The 17,108-nt window shown below is 44.6% G+C and overlaps 1 protein-coding gene across 1 annotated transcript in view; it reads left to right on the forward strand.

Moving 5' to 3' along the window:
- Ddah1 (dimethylarginine dimethylaminohydrolase 1) overlaps positions 1-4,499 on the forward strand; it is a 131,338-nt gene extending 126,839 nt beyond the window's left edge. Inside the window, exon 6 of the mRNA XM_052731079.1 lies at positions 1,455-4,499. Coding sequence (XP_052587039.1) covers positions 1,455-1,571 — 117 coding nt within the window. The 3' untranslated portion in view covers positions 1,572-4,499. The remainder of the gene's footprint in view (positions 1-1,454) is intronic.
- The last annotated feature ends 12,609 nt before the right edge of the window (positions 4,500-17,108 follow it).

Genomic DNA, 17,108 nt, shown 5'->3' on the forward strand with positions numbered 1-17,108 from the left:
TACTTTTTGCTTATGTTTGTTATTGTTGTTTCTTTGTTTTTGTTTTTTGAGACGGAGTCTCTCCCAGGCCTAGAACTCACCAAGTAAGCTAGGCTGACTGGCCAGCAACCCTGGGATCAGGCCACAGGTCTCCACTGTCCCAGTGCTAAGGTTACAAATGTGCATCACCACACCCAGCTCTTTCTACATGCGTTCTTGGCAAAGGTCCTCATGCCTTCAAGGCGCTCGCTTTGCTGCCTGAACCGTTTCTCCAGCCCTTGCTCTATGTTTTGCATAGGCAGGACTGTATTAGACCAGGTTCATCGTGGTCACTCTGTTAGTACAGGAAAAGAGGCTTGGGGGAATGCAGAGGCAGTTTTGTCCTCTTACCATAGCAGAAGTGTGAACCTAAAGAAAATATAGGACTCCCAACCCCAGACAAGGACTAAAGTAGCTCCTGGATGAACAGTGCATCTTAACACTCTTATGTGCTGGGGTTGTTAACAATGCAGGTTCCAGGGGCCCCAGCCTAGAATCTGCAATGTGAGCAAGCTGCAAGTCCACACAGCCTACTTTGAGGGCCTCATGCCTCCTCAGCCTCACTAATCACCTAGCAACCGAATATCATTAACTGCCTCTCCGTTCAGCCCTGTGTCCATCAACAGTAGAACAACGCCAGTAACACCCTTGTTCACCAAGGGTCTTTCTGGGTCAGACACTATGCTGTGTGCCGTACACATTGTCTTTAGTCCCTGTGACTGCCCTGCAGAAGTGGTGTCCCAGCCTTCCAGAGAGGTGAACAAGCTCAGGAGGGATGTCACTTCACTGAAATGGCAGCAGCAAGTTGGTGGGACTGGATGTGGAGCCCAGGTGGCTCCTGCAGTCTAACGGGCGTGCTGAATTTTAAGGTACATGGTATTTCTGAAAGAATCAGGACAGGATGTTTTTTAAGCGGCGTTTTTAAGTAATTTTATTTTATTTTAAGTGTGTTTTTGATCACAGGAAAAAAATCTGTGGACTGTTAATTAGATGTTTTGACACGTACTTTCCATTACGGTTGAAAGATGCTATAAAATTCACACCTATAATTTAAACCCAGTGTGCCAGGAGTGTGCTTCCATGCTGTCACAGTCTTCTAGTCACGTTGGTAAGGAGAGGAACATGAAGGTGTAGTTAAGAGTGCGTTAAAGTGGCGAGAGGGAGGGGTGTTCAACCTAAACACACAGCCACGGGGTCTTGATTATCACATAGTCTAGGAACGGCAGCGTAAAGGCAACTCTAGCAATAGCCATGTTGGCGACCCGTCCCTCACCTTGAAGTTAAAGCAGAGACTCAGCGGTCAACCATCTGTGGGGAAGGACTGTGGACACGTGGACTTGGGCATAGATGTATAGACTGAGTTCGTTCTCTCAGAGAGTGGTGACACAGCTCTGACCCTCTTGCTCCCTTTCCCTCTTGATCCCCTGTGTCTGCAGGTGTATGAGAAGCTGAAGGACCATCTGCTGATCCCTGTGAGCAATTCGGAAATGGAAAAGGTGGACGGTTTGCTCACCTGCTCGTCCGTTTTTATTAACAAGAAGACAGACTCCTGAGCCGCAGAGCCGCTCCCCGGGGGCCAGCAAGGTGGCCCAGGCCAGGCTGATGACTCTGTCCCTCTCCTCTTGTTTTTCTTGACAATCTCCTGTGCCACTGTGCTACTAACTCTTGTTTACAGACAACAAAATTAATTCCGATTTTAACTGCTTCATTTTCCACACCCTCCTTCACCTCACGGTGGTACCTAACCTGTGGATTACTAAATGAATTAAGCAACCTAGAAAATCCAGAACTAACGAATTTTTGAAATGTGATTAATAGTGTGGAAACACTCAGTTCGGTGTTTGTGTTATTAGTGTAGAAATAGTTTAGTTGCAGGGTATTCTAAACACTATCTTCCTGATCAGCAAGGTGAGCAGGGACTTTTTTTTCTTCCCCGTATCATGAATCACATTTGGTTCCTGTGAAATTCCCTGGCCCATAGATTTTCCCCATTCCCCTCTCTTCTAAACTTTAAAAACCCTTTCTTCCAGGGCCTTTCTTTGGCTTTCCCCCTTCTTCCACAGTCACCTTGACCTTGGACTTACCCAAGGTCTTGCATTCTGGCTACCGTCCTGAAGGTCCACCCCATGTGCACTGTGCAGTCCTTCCCCTCTGCCCCATGGCCACATTTCCTAGCACCACCAGCCCTCCCTTCCCCTAGAGAAGCACAGTGCGTCCTCAGCAGAACTGTGGCCAAAAGCAGAGTGGCTGGCTGGGGAATGGGAACCTCACAGAGACACATCCTGACAGGGTTTGCACCGACCAGAATGCTCTAAGAGACAGTTACCACACCTAGGAAGGTAAATTCAGCTGCAAGTGGTTGGTATGGGTTGTTAGATCAAGAAGCCTGGAAAAACCCCGAGGGCATATCTTAGAAAGACTGAGTCACATGCTGTGAATTTGCCTCATGACTGGTTCTATAGGAGCATGGAAGAAAGTCTTTCTCTACCCCACCCCACCCCCCTTTTCAGCTTCTTTCTGACTCACCTTGTATCTACCCCCTTAGAATCATCATGATCTTGAAAAGTCATTTCCTTCAAAAGAGGCATGGCATCTGAAATGATTGTTGATGGTCTATTAAGAGTCAGAGGGAGCTGCCTCCACCCATGGTCTAGGAGCACAATCAGGAAATGGTTCCTAAAGTCAACCTCAAACAATGTATTAGTCTCCTTTGAAATATCCGTGAATGTTTACTGTGGAATTTGGCTGGACGTTCTTTCCTCTCTAGCCTTCAAATTACCCAACTTTCAGCTCTTATAAGGCTGAAACGGGTCTCTTACAAAGAACCATGTCACACCAAAGGAAGAGAGCATTCCTTTCCTTAACATTGGAAGAATCAGGCCAGGAGTATGGTACTTTACAAGGAACAGTGGTGACCCAACCAGGCACATCATCAAACTTCTGGTCACTTCTACCTTGGCCGTGTAGCCTAAGTTTGTCATTCAGTATGTAAAGCTGGGAAGACAAAGAAAGACCACTTCAGAGCTCTCTCTCCTCTCCTCTCTTTGTGATCAGTGTTCTTATCTTGATGAGCAACAGAGAATTGCCTTTACTGCATTCCCCCTCAGCAGATGGAAGTGAGTAACCCCTATGAAAATCAAGACATCATTCACCACTCATTTATTTCTCTTTTACATTTATTTGACAACTTTCTGAAGACGTCTGTTCCATCTCTTCCTTATTGCCTAACTTTACACTGATATCACATGCAAATATCTAAGTACATCCTGTGAATGAACCATATCTTGGTCACTATCATATTTCAAAACATCATGGGTGAATAATATGTTTTTTCCAGGGTGAATGAATATGAACCACATGCCCGAGTTAATAAAGAAAAATTCTTCTCAGCAATTATGGTTGCCTCTTGGGGTTAAATTTGGCTCTACACTAGCAAAAAGCAGAGATTCTCCCTGTGAGAGGTGACCCTCTCAAAACCAACCACAGGAAACCAACCAGCTGAGCCAGTGTGAGCTGACCTAACCCACGTGTGACTGTCACGAGCATTCTGTCTGTCATCCTGGTTACAGAACGTTCAGTTGTGTAGTCAGTCACACGTGAATAGGTTTTTCACTGGGACAGTTTCTTCTACCAAAGGTGGTTTTCCATTCCCCTTTCGTTGGCTTCCCTCTTTCCTTGTCCGTCTTGAGAAGTCGTTCAGAAGCGATGCCTCTTCCCCATCTCAGTCTGCTCGGCTCCATCACAAATTGGGCTGGCTGCTTTGGACTCCCCGTGTGTACAATGACAAGAAAATCCAAAAGACTTGCAGCACAGTAGCTTTGCTTCTTTGATGTTCTCCTCAGTGTGACGTTATCTCCGAAGAGGAAAGACACCATCACCCAAGTTCCCCTCTTGTCCATTGTGGCTAACAAAGATGGAAACACTAACAAAAAAAATGCTTTTTGACATTATAGAGACATGAGGAATTATATTTAAGTAAGTATAAGTCGAGTTAGAATTATTGAGTCAGTATGATTTGGTTTAATGAGAAGATCTAGAAGGAACCTATTATTTGGCACTACGTCTTTAACTGTGATGGGTTGCTCTAGGAATCCGTGGCAGATCTCTCTACAGTGTGTTAATTGCTCTTAAATGCTACTAGGAACCAATTACTAAGGCCACCATCTCTCCATCTCTAAGAAGGGAATAAAATGTCTACTTTAACAGTGTGGCTAATGTAGGGTTGCATGTCAGTCTTTGTAATTATTCACTCTTTAACATGCTACAGAATCCAGATTTCCATGGGGTGTGATGTCTGTGCTTTTTTTATCTTCCTGCTTGTCATCTTCTGGGCAATGTATGGTTTTCCAGTCTGTGTGCCAAAGCTAGCCATGCGTCCCACAACCCATTAGTCCAGGGGAGTTGTGCGCCAATACTAGTTTCCTGCTGCCCACTCCTAATGTATACCAGTCACGACAGAATAAAGTGTGAGTTGTGCTGTGCCCAGTGCTGTCCGTGTCTTCTTTTACCGTGTTACCCAGCTGGCATGCTGTGACATTCAGTTTGTGGCTAAGCTAGATGATTTCTCTTTGTTTGTTCATGATGGGAAATAAAAGGGAGTGGCAAGAGGAAGGAAGGGAGAGAGAAAGGAGAAGATAGAGGAGTGACATGGTCAAAGTACACGATATACTTACAAGAAAATGTCTTTATGAAACCCAGCTCTATGTACAGTGAACATACAGCAATAAAATTGCTTTGAAATGAGTTTTGTTTTTCATTTGCCTTACAGTAATCATTTTAAGGAAGTTTGAAGGTTATTTTTTATGAGGCTTTTGTATTCCAATAACTTTTTTAATCTGAAAGAGCTGTGTTTTATTAAAAAAATAACTTAGCTGTAGAAATAAAATCCAAGCAATACAAAAAATGCTATTAAAAAAAGTAAAGATAGGGGTAGCAAAATAGCTCAGCAATTCAAGGAACTCACCACAGAAGCCTGGAAACAGAATTTGATCCCCAAGATCCATGTAGAAGAACGGACCCCAAAAGTTGTCATCTGATGTTCACACTTGCAAGATGGCGTGCACATCCCCATCCTTGTACTCACACAAATACATGCTAATAATAAGATGTGTTTAAAATTTTAAAGACAGACTACCCCAAACTTCATCATCCATAGGTAACTACTGTTAACATTTCAGAAGATACCACACATTTATGAATAGATGTTAATGTAAATTTTGAATACTTTAACATCCTTGTAATGTTCTGGAGTCTTCTTTGCTCAGCAACAGATTAAAGGCATCTTTAGACCTCAGTAAGGCAGATGTATATCATCCGCTGTAACATCCCCCAATGGTTTCCACAGTACAGTTACAGAGTGACTCTTTCTAAATGACACCTTTAGATCACACACATCTGGTATGTTCACATTGCTATTAGCGCTCATCAGATTGTCAAAATTGGCCACTTAGAAGCTTCCACACAGCCCTGGAGTTAGTTCAGTCCTGTCCTGTGGGATGCTACATGGCAGTACTCACCAGATATGCAAAGCAGTCCTCGAACTCCTTGAGGGTGGTGGTTGATCTGCTCATACCTTCTCCATTGATGTCCTTATGTGAATGCTCTGCTACTTAGGTTGACATTGACATTTCCAGTAGGCATAAAATTTGCTCATGCCAGGTACCATCTCAGCAAACCTGCTCTTGACCCAACAGGAAATGACCCCCACCCGCACTGAGTGCCAGAGTCCAGAGCTCCTCACCCAGGGAAAGGGGATTCTCTCTATGGGAAGCCTGCATGGCAAGGACTCCCTAACTGATCTTGCTCGAAGCTTTTCAAGTGAACAAATACCTTCTCACAATAAGCTGCAATGTCTAGAAATGGGAAGGTACTGAAGAATCCTAGCCAACAGTGGTTTTAGACAAGTGAGCACACACTTAGGAAGTGTCTACCCTTGCCAGGCCCTAAGCCACAGTCCCTGTCTTCTGAGAGCTGCCTGCATGGAAGGGGCAAGGAAGTAAGACCCCAAGTACACAGATGTCTGGATTGAACAGCAGACACCATAAGAACCATTAAAGAACAAGGAGTTGGCCGGGCGGTGGTGGCGCACGCCTTTAATCCCAGCACTCGGAAGGCAGAGCCAGGCAGATCTCTGTGAGCTCGAGGCCAGCCTGGTCCACAGAGCAAGATCCAGGACAGGCTCCAAAACTATACAGAGAAACCCTGTCTTGAAAAACCAAAACAAAAAAACAAAAAAACAAAAAAACAAGGGGTTGTTGATGGTATCTTGACTGGGTGTTTCCAGGTCTTGTTCAGAAAAGTGATGGTGTGCACATGAATAGGAAATAGCAAAGATTTTTCTTTATTCAAAAGCAAAATAAAAGTACAAGCCAGATACATTATCAGAGAACAGCAGGATATCTGAGCTGGAGTGGCGAACAGCACCAGGTTACTCTGTGAGACTTTCTTTTACAGGACCAAGAGGAAGAAGATGTGGTTGCTAAGGAGCAAGGCATGATGACTTCATGTTTTGACTGAGAGTTGTGTTACATAAGGATTTGTTCACTGTGCATGTCTTTTCCCATGATGCATCTGATTTTAATCATATGCACTACTAATCATATATAGGTATAAGATGATAAATGGAGGTTTACCCCACAAAATTCACTCAGAGGAAGCAGTCATCCTTACTGAGCATAATTCTCAAAACCAGTCCAATCTGGACAGGTCCATTTCTCTTCATTTCAGGGCACATTACCGGATACGTTTGATCACAAAAGAGGAATTACTAAGAGAGTGCTCGGGAGGGACAACCTGTTTCATGACTTACGGTGAGGTTTACATGCAGTTCACGGGTCTCTGCAAGCAGAGGGCCCAGGTTGTGAAGCACATTGTACGGAAGGAGCGTGTGTGTGTGTGTGTGTGTGTGTGTGTGTGTGTGTGTGTGTGTGCAACTCCAGCCGAGGGAGGTCCTAGACTGATATGCCATTGCCGCACTTCCTTTCCTCATTGTTGAACTTCCCAGGCTGGGGAGACCCAGAAGACTCTAGGGAGAGCAGGAGTCTGCTCTGGCTTCAGCGGGTTGATGCGGGAGCACCAGGGCTCCAAGCTGAAGGAGCAGCTTGAGCGGAAACCCAGCAGGAGCACATGGTGTTCACTCCGGAAGCAGGTGCTCCTTGTATGTGTCACATCGTCTGTGCTCTCGAGAGTGAGAGTCACAGCTCCTGCCTTCTTGAAGATGGCATGCAGCAAAAGACAAGGAAGACGAACACTAAAGGCACAAGAGGAGTGATGGGCATGGCGAAAGGGTACCCGGAAGCCTGGAGAGATGGCTCAGCGGTTATGAGCACTGGCTGCTCTTCAACAGAACCCAGGTTCAATTCCTAGCACCCACAGGGTGACTCACAATGTCTGTAACTCCAGTCTCAGGGGATCCAGTGCCCTCTGGCCCATTCAGGTACTGTATGCGCATGGTACAGAGAGATAAGCATGGTTCACAGACACATATCCAAGCAAAACACCTATAGACATGCAATATGTAAATAAGCTGAAAGAGTATGCAGGACAGTGGGGTCAAGCAAGCAGATCTATCTGGCTAAAATTGATAAGCATAAGAGCATGGTGAGACAGGGCAGGACAGGATGTGAAGGGCCCTGCAGACTGAGGTCCAGTACTTGGCCAGCGTTTGTCGGTCTGTTAGGGTTCCCCCAGGACATTTGTGTCAGCCAGTGATAGTGGGGCTTGACCACCGGAAACTGAGAAAGACTGGTGCTTCTCTCGGTTTGGTTTCCCCACGTTTAGTTTATTTCAGCATTTCTTCTTACCAGCCGAGTGGAGCCTGAAAGCCAAGCAATTAACTCTTCCTCTATTTGCTCTCCTGAAAAAATAAAAATAAAAAGATTAATAACATCTGCCTCCCAACTCCAAAGGGACATTTTCAATGCAAATGAGATAAGGGAACTGAGGGCTTCTTTGGAAGGAAGGTATAATATAAATAACTTTAGCATCATCATTATCCTCATTAACTCCTATCACTGCATGTTTGGATCCCATCAAAATGTCAACTTCTATTTGAAACATCAATCAACCACTCCAGAAATAACTGGGGATTTTCATCGTTGATGCTGCCAAACCGACCTGACAGCTTGCATGGTGAATTCATAGGTGTCCTTGGCATAGGATGTGACGGCTCCATCCCCCTATTCCACTAGAAAATTGGAATGTTCCTATCTTCTTCCCCCTACAAGCCAATATTTCCAAGGTAGGGAAAGCTGGGTTACTTTTAGCACATGGTATCTGGGGTTATCGGCTGTTACAGACCATTGAGCTGCCAAGTATGCTATTGTCACTATAAATAAAGGAAAGACTCAAAGGACTGTGCCAGGGAGACACTTGTAGCACACAGCCTAGGCTGCCTTGTGACATGAAAGCTGCAGCGCATTGCTAGGTGTTGGGAAGCCCCCTCTATTTATACATAGATCCTTCATTTGCTTTATTTTAAGTTCAAAGTGCTTTGGTGTGTTAACATGGGCCTAAGAAGGCAGTTTGCTTTTCCCTAGCCGGGTTTGTTTGCTTGTTGTTTGTTTTTTGAGTTTGAGATAAAAGACATAAATTCAAACAGTATATATTTAAGTTTTATAACTTCATATTTTGGTGTATATATAAATTATAAAATAATTGCATAATACAGTTGCCACTTTCTCTGTGTGTAGAATGTTTAAAATCTTTCACTTTTTTGATAATTTCAAGTATGCAGTGCAGTATTGTTAGCTGTGACCCTATGGCTGATGTTAGCTGTGACCCTATGGCTGATGTTAGCAGTGATCCTATGGCTGATGTTAGCTGTGACCCTATGGCTGATGTTAGCTGTGACCCTATGGCTGATGTTAGCAGTGATCCTATGGCTAATATAGAACTTGTTCATCTCATATATCTGAAATTTGTACTTCTTGACCCACATCATCAATTGGTCCTTTAACAATTTCTCCTTTAAAGGTAGTTTTATGTACCTATTCATGGACAAAAAAGCTTATTAATAGAAATTTGAGCTCTCCCCTAAGAGGACAGCTATCTCCAAAATATAATCAGAATACTACATGTTGTGTGTTGAAATGCCCTCTACCCCAGCAAAGTACAATAACTGCTTATTCCACACTGGTCCCAGAAAAAGTTCAGACAGCAAACAAGTTCTATTCCAAGCAAGAGCTCAGCTCTGTAGAAATGTTAGCTTTATTACTTCTGGAAGGAGTTTGTGGAACAAACACTGATTCATGTGCCCAACAGAGGTTCAAAATTCCAGGGCAGGACGTGAACAAATCATGTATTTTGTTTGCTGGGGACCCAGATGAGTACATAAGATCCTCTAGGCGAGCACCAGGACAGAAACATCAGGCCTTCTTTCTTGTGCTTTCTTTTGGCTTAAAAATAATGGGAAGACAGAGGGAGCATTGTTATCAGGGCAAGCTCTCTCTCCCGCTTGTGACTCCAGTACTCAGGAGCTGAAAGGGGAAGAATCACCCTGAGTTCCAGGCCAGCCTGGACTACCTAGTAAGAACCTATCTTTTAAATAAATTAATTTTCAAGTTAATAAAAAAAGGGGGGGGGAATTTTTAAAATGGAGTTCAGTGGGAAATGGAATTAACTGTAACTTCCAAGAAGAGTATAACAGTAACTTGGAGGAGAGTTGAATGAAGATCTTGTTCAGAGGTCTAAATGCTGAAGACTATACAAAGGCTGAATGAGACACCCCAAATCCAGCCGCCCGCATCACCTCTCCTAGGCTCAGCGGGGCAAGCACAGATCGTGCTACTGAAAGTAGGACCAGAAGGCAAGTATTGAACACAGCAGACTCCCAAGCAGAGAAGACACATGGCAGCCCCTTTGTTGTCGAGCTCTGATCTACTGCTCACTCCATTGGCTGCAAGAGGCTACTGAGAGGGTGCAGGTGATGATTCAGGCGGTCAGCCTCCCACAACAAAGAGCTGGCAGAGACAAGCAAGAGGGAGCTGGAGAGGTCAGAGGACATCCTCACCGAGCTATGATGAAAAGCAAGCCTGTCTCGGGAGGGGGTGTGAGGTGGCGCATTGCCAATACTGTCTCACACGCTGGCATTTAAATCCTAATTCTTGGCACATTTCTAGGCTGCAGGCCTGTTCTGTGCCTGGGTCCTCCTTCACTCAGTATCAGAAAATGACTGGATCCAAATCAGCCACAGAGCACAAGTGTGGGTGGCCTGGGAGTGAGAGATCACCGCGTCCCAGACCCGAGAGTCCTGCCTCTCTGTAATGAGCACTGTGATAATTCTATACTTAGAAGCACCTCGTGGGCACTTGGTTCCAAACATCAAGTTGCCATTTTGCAGCTGTTTCCAGGACACATGAAGTTGTTTAAAATTCTGAAGTGCCTACCTTTTTCGTTTGACATCCTGTTTAGACATCCAGCCGGTGTAGAGGGAAACTAGCTGTTTGGATTTTATGTGGTCCTGTTACTCATGGGGATAATAGTTTAAAATCGGTGAGGGCCCTTTCATTGGGGTGTCCATGAACAGACAAAGACCATGAGTGAGAGTGGTGGTAGAGAGATTGTTCCAGCCAGTAACACTGGACATGGGCAGCATGAGCACCAGGGCAGAGTGGAGGCCATGATTAGGTCCTAGGTGACTTTCCAGTCCCCTCTATCACCTCAGACTTCCAAACAGACACACACTGTCTTCATCTAGCAAATGACAATATTAAGGCCTCTACACTCGGCCTGCAGTATAAGAATCTACTTTTGAGGGGAAAAGGATGAAAATTACTTCTAAAGAAAAAAAAAAAAAAAACAGCATCTCAAGTCACTGATAGTGGTCGTGAATAGATAGACCAAACGTTTCTTTAGCTGTAGAGTGCTTGCCTAGCAGGTGCACAGCCCTGGCTGGGTATGACCTCCAATAGAGAAAGACAGGGAGGGAGGAAAGGAAGAAGGAAAGAAGATAGGAAAGGAAGAAGAGAGAGAGGAGAAGAGGAAAAATGAAAAGGAGAGAGGGCAGGAGGGATGGCAAGGCAGGTGAGGTCAGTGAGCAACTGTGGGATTTGAACCAGCACCACACCCTTCCTTCCCACTCCCAGTTCAAAGAGATGGAACCTCATTGCAACCTGACAGGGTAAGGAACCAGCCTCTCTCGGGATCACTCAGCTCCCCAGGTGAAGTTTGTCTTCCAGAAGAGGGGCAAGACGTAAGTGTTGCCCTGGTCCCAGCCCATCGATTGCTGAGGGGCAAGTGTGGTCAGGAGATGGAGGGATGGTCTTCCTTCACCCCACCCCCTCCAGTAGGGTAGAGGCTGGGCTTTGAGGGGATGGTACTAATAAGAACTGAGGTATCCTGCCGGGCGGTGATGGTGCATGCCTTTAATCCCAGCACCCTAGAGGCAGAGCCAGGCAGATCTCTGTGAGTTCGAGGCCAACCTGGGCTACAGAGTGAGTTCCGGGAAAGGAGCAGAGCTACACAGAGAAACCCTGTCTCGAAAAACCAAAAAAAAAAAAAAAGAACTGAGGTATCCTTGAACATCTTTGCCCTTCTGGCAAGCCAAAAAGTCCTGAGTCTACGGACTGACCTCCTTTAGCACTCAGCAACAAAACCAGAGTGTCAGAGAACACTGGATGATTCTTCCTGACACACCCCACTCCCCACCCCACCCCTGTCCAGCTCAGACATTTTGTCTAGCAGAAGAACCGTAAGAAGAAGGAGTTCAGACCTCTTCTAAAGAACAACTGAGTTCATTTGCGACAGAGTGAACAGCAGTCAAACCATCTCTGTTTGCAGATCATGCAATCCTTATCCAGAAGATCCTCAGGAACCAGTGAAAAATTATTAAAAATAGCAATTGAGCTCAGCTTGTTAGGATGCAAGACCAGTATTTAAATGAGTCAGTGGTGTTCCTCTGCACTCAGGATGAACCGACACACTTGTAAGAAGACGGTTCCACTTGGGACAGAGTTAGAAAGATTAACCGATTAATCCAAGCAGGATAAGCATATTCTCTGAGAACAGCATGGCATTGCTGAAAGAAATGAAGGAACTGAACAAATGGAAAGACCTCTCCTGGAGTTAAAGAAGGTTAAGCTCTCGTGTGGGTGCTGGGAATTGAACCTGGGTCTTCTCTTAGGAGCCATCTCTCCAACCTTGAAAATTGGAACTTTTAGTAATTTCTGTAGAAGCATTAGGGTCCCTAAACAGTCAAAACATTATTGAAATAGTGGGGGAGGGGTTGGAGGACTCATGCATCCCAATTTTAAAACTTCAGAAGTAACAAGGCAGCATAGGATTGCATAAAGATAGACAACAGGTGAGTGATTGACTTGAGAGCCCAGAAATAAATCCATGGGCCCACAGTCAGCTTATTTTCAACAGGAGAACCAAAGCTGTGGAATAGGGGGAAGAAGAACTGATACCTCTTGTGGAACATTCCTTTACACTGTATGAAGATGTGTCACTGTGATTGGTTTAATAAAGAGCTGAATGGCCGATAGCTAAGCAGGAAGAGGTTAGGTGGGACTTCTGAGGACAGAGAGGTCAGGGGAGAAGAAAAAAGGCAGTCACCAGGCAGACGTCAGGAAACAGGATGGGCAGTACAGAGTAAAGGTAACCGAGCCACATAAAAAACATGCAGTTTTAAAATATGAGTTAATCTAAGTTATAAGAGCCAGTGGGACAAGCCTAAGCTATAGACTGAGGTTTCATAATTAATAATACGTCTCTATGTTGTTTTTGTGAGCTCATGGTCCAAAGAAAAATTGGTCTACAGATACTCATAAGCAAAAGAGTGAAGCAATATCTTCCCTCATACCACAGACAAAACTTAATTTAAAATGGATCAAAACTCTAATGTAAGGACTGTAAAATATAAAACTTTCAGAAGATGGGCCTGGGAGTCAGCTAGTTAACAGCCCTCTCTTAGCATGCACGAAGACCTGGGTTTGAGTCACAGAACCACACTCACTGGGCATAGTGGTACATTCATATAATCCTAGCATTTGGGAGGTGGAAACAGAGAGATCCAAAGTTCAAGACTGTGATAAACCACATAGCAAGTTCAAGGCTAACATAGCTTACATGAGAGCATGTATCAAAATAAATAAGGCTCTTAGAAGAGAACCTAGAAGTAAGTCTTCATGACCTTGGGTTTGTCATTGGATTCTTATAAATGACACTAAACATATAAGCAAACAAACAAACAAATTTGACATATTAAAACTGAAAGTGTTTGTTTTTCAAAGGATGTGGATAAGAAAATGAAGAGACCATTTACTAAATGAAAGTATTTAAAAACTGTGTACCAGAAAAAAAGAAATAATCTAGAATACATACAGAATTCCTGTGGCTTGATCGTAAAAAAAAGGACAGTTTGAAAATAGACAAAGATTGAGGAGATACTTCTCCACAGAAGATACACAAATAAATAGCCAATAGTCATGTAAACAAATGCTTGGCATCATTAGTTACCAGGAATGTGCCAATTAAATTCACAGTGAGACCTGGAGAGATGGCTCAGCAGTTAAGAGCATGTGTTGTTCTTGCAGAGGACCTAGGTTCAATTCCCAACACCCATATGGGGCCTCAAAACCATCTTTAACTGCAGCTCCAAGGGATCCAATGCCCTCTTCTGAACTCCTCAAGCACCAGGCACACATATGGTATACAGACATACATGTCATCAAAACACTCATACACATAAAATAAATAAACCTAAAAAAAAAAAAGTTAAACACAATGAGATACTATTTTGCATTCACTAGATGTTGGTTAGAGTCAAAAAGTCAGACAAGAGATTGAGGAGACTGCCATGTAGTACAAGTTGCCACACAAGCGTGAGGGCCTGAATTAGAATCTCAAATACTCACATAAAAAGCCAGATATGGCCGTACTCACACCTGAAACCATAGTACTTTGGGAGAAGACAAAGGGAGATTGCTGGGCCTTGCTGGCTGCCAGCCTAGTTCTAAGCTCAGTGAGAGACCATGTCTCAGGGAAAAATAAAGTAAAAAGCAGGAGAGATGGACACCCGATGCCCTCCTCTGGTCTCCATGCACTCAGAGGCAAGGGTACCTAAACACACATGTGCCCATCCACCACCACACACACACACACACACACAGAGGCAAGGGTACCTAAACATGCATGTACCCATCCAACACCACACACACACACACACACACACACACACACACACACACTTAGATAACAAGCACTGGCAAGGATGTGGAGAAATCAAATGCCTTGCACACTCCTAATGGTCATGTAAAATGCAGTTTGGAAAACAGTCCAGCAGGTCTCAAACCCTGAAACACTGAACCACCCTATGGCCCAGCAATTCCATGCCTAGATCTGTACCAAAGAGAAACAGAGGCATATCTCTATACAAAAGTTTGTATGTCATGTTTTCATTATCACTATTCAAAATAACAGACTACAAATGCCCAAATGTAAGCCAATTGGTGAATGGACAAACAGAAATATCCATACAATGTGAAATTATTCCCCTTTGAAAGGACACCTGCTTCAACACAAGTAAAGCCTGAAAACTTTGTGCTGAGTGAAAGAAACCAGTTACAAGATGTTGTGGTATTGTGTTCCCCGATATGCTGTGCACCCTAATAAACTTATCTGGGGTCAGAGAACAGAACAGCCACTGGATACAGAGGCTAGAAAATGGTAGCACTCACACCTTTAATCCTAGCCTTCTGGAGGCATGGATCTCTGTGAGTTCAAGGCCACACTGGAAACAGCCAGGCATGGTGACACACGCCTTTAATCCCAAGAAGTGAGCCTTTAATCCCAGGGAGTGATAGCAGATAGCAGAAAGGTATATAAGGCATAAGACCAGAAACTAGAAGCATTTGGCTGGTTAAGCTTTCAGGCTTTCCAGCAGCAGTTCAGCTGAGATTCATTCTGGATGAGGTCACAGAGGCTTCCAGTCTGAGGAAACAGGATCAGCTGAGGAACTGGTGAGGTGAGATAGCTGTGGCTTGTTCTGTCTCTCTGATCTTCCAGCATTCACCCCAATAACTGGCCTCAGGTTTGATTTTATTAGTAAGTATCTTTAAGATTCATGCAACAAGTATGTTAATATGACTCCGTTATTGTGAAATGTCTAGAATAGACAAATCAGCAGAGACGGGGGAGCTGGGCTGAGAAGGGAAAGGACAAAGTGGGTGGTACTCCATGATGGGGTGCTCTTATGAAGTGATGAAAAGGTTTGAAAACCAGTCATGGTGATGGCTGCACGTATTTGTGAATATACCTAAAACCATTGAAGTGCTCGCTCTCAGCGGATGAGCTAAATCTCAATAAAGCCATGTTAGTGACAATAATACTCTTTGGGCCTGGGGAGATGGCTCGGCTGTTAAGAGCACCTGCTGGTTTGGTTCCAGCACTCACAACTCACATTGCACAGCTTACAACCACCTGTAAACTTCAACTCCAGGGGATCTGATATCCTCTTTAGGCCCCCAGAGAGAACACACGCACACACACGCACACGCACATGCACATGCACACGCACACACACACATGCACACACATAATTAAAAGTAAAACTAAATCTTCATAGCACTCTGTCCTCCTCATACCTCAGAATGGTTGGGAACGTCAACCGAGAGGATTTATACCCAAGTGCTTGGTACCCTCTGTGCCGCCGTACAACGGAGCCTCTTATTCATTGAATGGGATTAATCAGCTTTTCACCAGCACCTGCCACTACATGGCTCAGAAACTGCCATTCCTGAAACTACCTTATCCCCCAATTAGAATTCTTTCTCTTCCGTGGTTAAAACGCATTGACAGAGTCCAACTCTGAAAATAGGGCTACATAAATGATCCCTTGTGGAATGCTTCTTACCATCACAGCCCTTTCTAAAAGAAAGAAAGAAAACAGTACTTCGCTTTCATTTTCTAAAACTCAAGTGCATGTAATTACCACGCATGCCAAGTTCCCTGTGATAACATGGGAGCCCAGCTACTTTAAAGTGGTTCCCTTCCCATCATGTTCTGAAACCCAGCATCACAGGTGGGTCATTGCTGTGCCCCTCCCACTGGGGTGAACAGTGATCCGAAGAAACAAAAGTAGATGGGAGTGAAATTAGCTAAAAGTGATGCATTTGAGGGAAGTGTGGACAGAGCAGTTCAGGTCAATGGTCTCTATGTGCAGGAACCTCAGTGTCTCTGCATACGCAAAGGAGACAGTTGCCACATTAAACTCTCCAGTGGCACTTTCCTGGCATGGCAAGCTCTTGTCCACCTACTCTTCAAAATACCACCCCCTCCCCCAACACACATGTGCTCCTTCCTCTCGCTTCCAGTTGTTCACCTTTGGACCACAACCCACCATCAGCAACAGCCACTTCCTTCTTGGTCAAAATAAAACAAAAAGTTGTAAACATGCGAAGATGATGGCCCAGTGGATAAAACCCTTGCTGCATAAGAAAGAGGACCGGAGTGTGGGTCCCAGCACGTCTGTAAATGTTGAGTGGGTGTGAGTGCGCACCTGTAACCCCAGGGTTCATAAGGAAAAGATGGGATTCACAGGGTCCTGGTGTCCTTTCTGTTATAATGATAAAGCACTGCGACCGAGCGCTTAGGGGAGGAAAGGGGTTGTTTGACTTACACTTCTAAGTCACAGTCAATCGCTGAGCATAGTGGGTAATCATAGACTGACGAGCGTGGATCTGGGGCTGTCACCCAATTCTGTTTGGCTGTACAGCCCGTATCCTCAGCACTGTCCTCTGCCCGACATTGAAAACAAGTGCTCCAATAGAGCTGAAAATCTCAAACGATGACATAGCAAGGCACTGTCAGAGTGTTTCTTACACATTTCCCTCCTCCGCTTTTCCGTATTAATATATATCTCACCTTTCCCCCTGTAGGCAACCCTTGATTTCCCCCTCAGAAACAAAAGACATCTGAACAACCATGTTTGCGGACTTCAGTTTTTTGCAGGAAAAACTTGTGGGGCTGTGGCGCCCTCCGGTGGTAGCGTGCTTGTTTTCTCGATGGATCTTTTGGCGTGGAGAAACAGGAAAGGACCGGTGCTGCCACCCACAGGGATGCCTATCCCAACACCAATGCACTAACTAACC

Source organism: Peromyscus californicus, unplaced genomic scaffold (assembly GCF_007827085.1).
Source record: "Peromyscus californicus insignis strain IS unplaced genomic scaffold, ASM782708v3 Scaffold_9__1_contigs__length_137607984, whole genome shotgun sequence".
Lineage (NCBI taxonomy): Eukaryota > Metazoa > Chordata > Mammalia > Rodentia > Cricetidae > Peromyscus > Peromyscus californicus.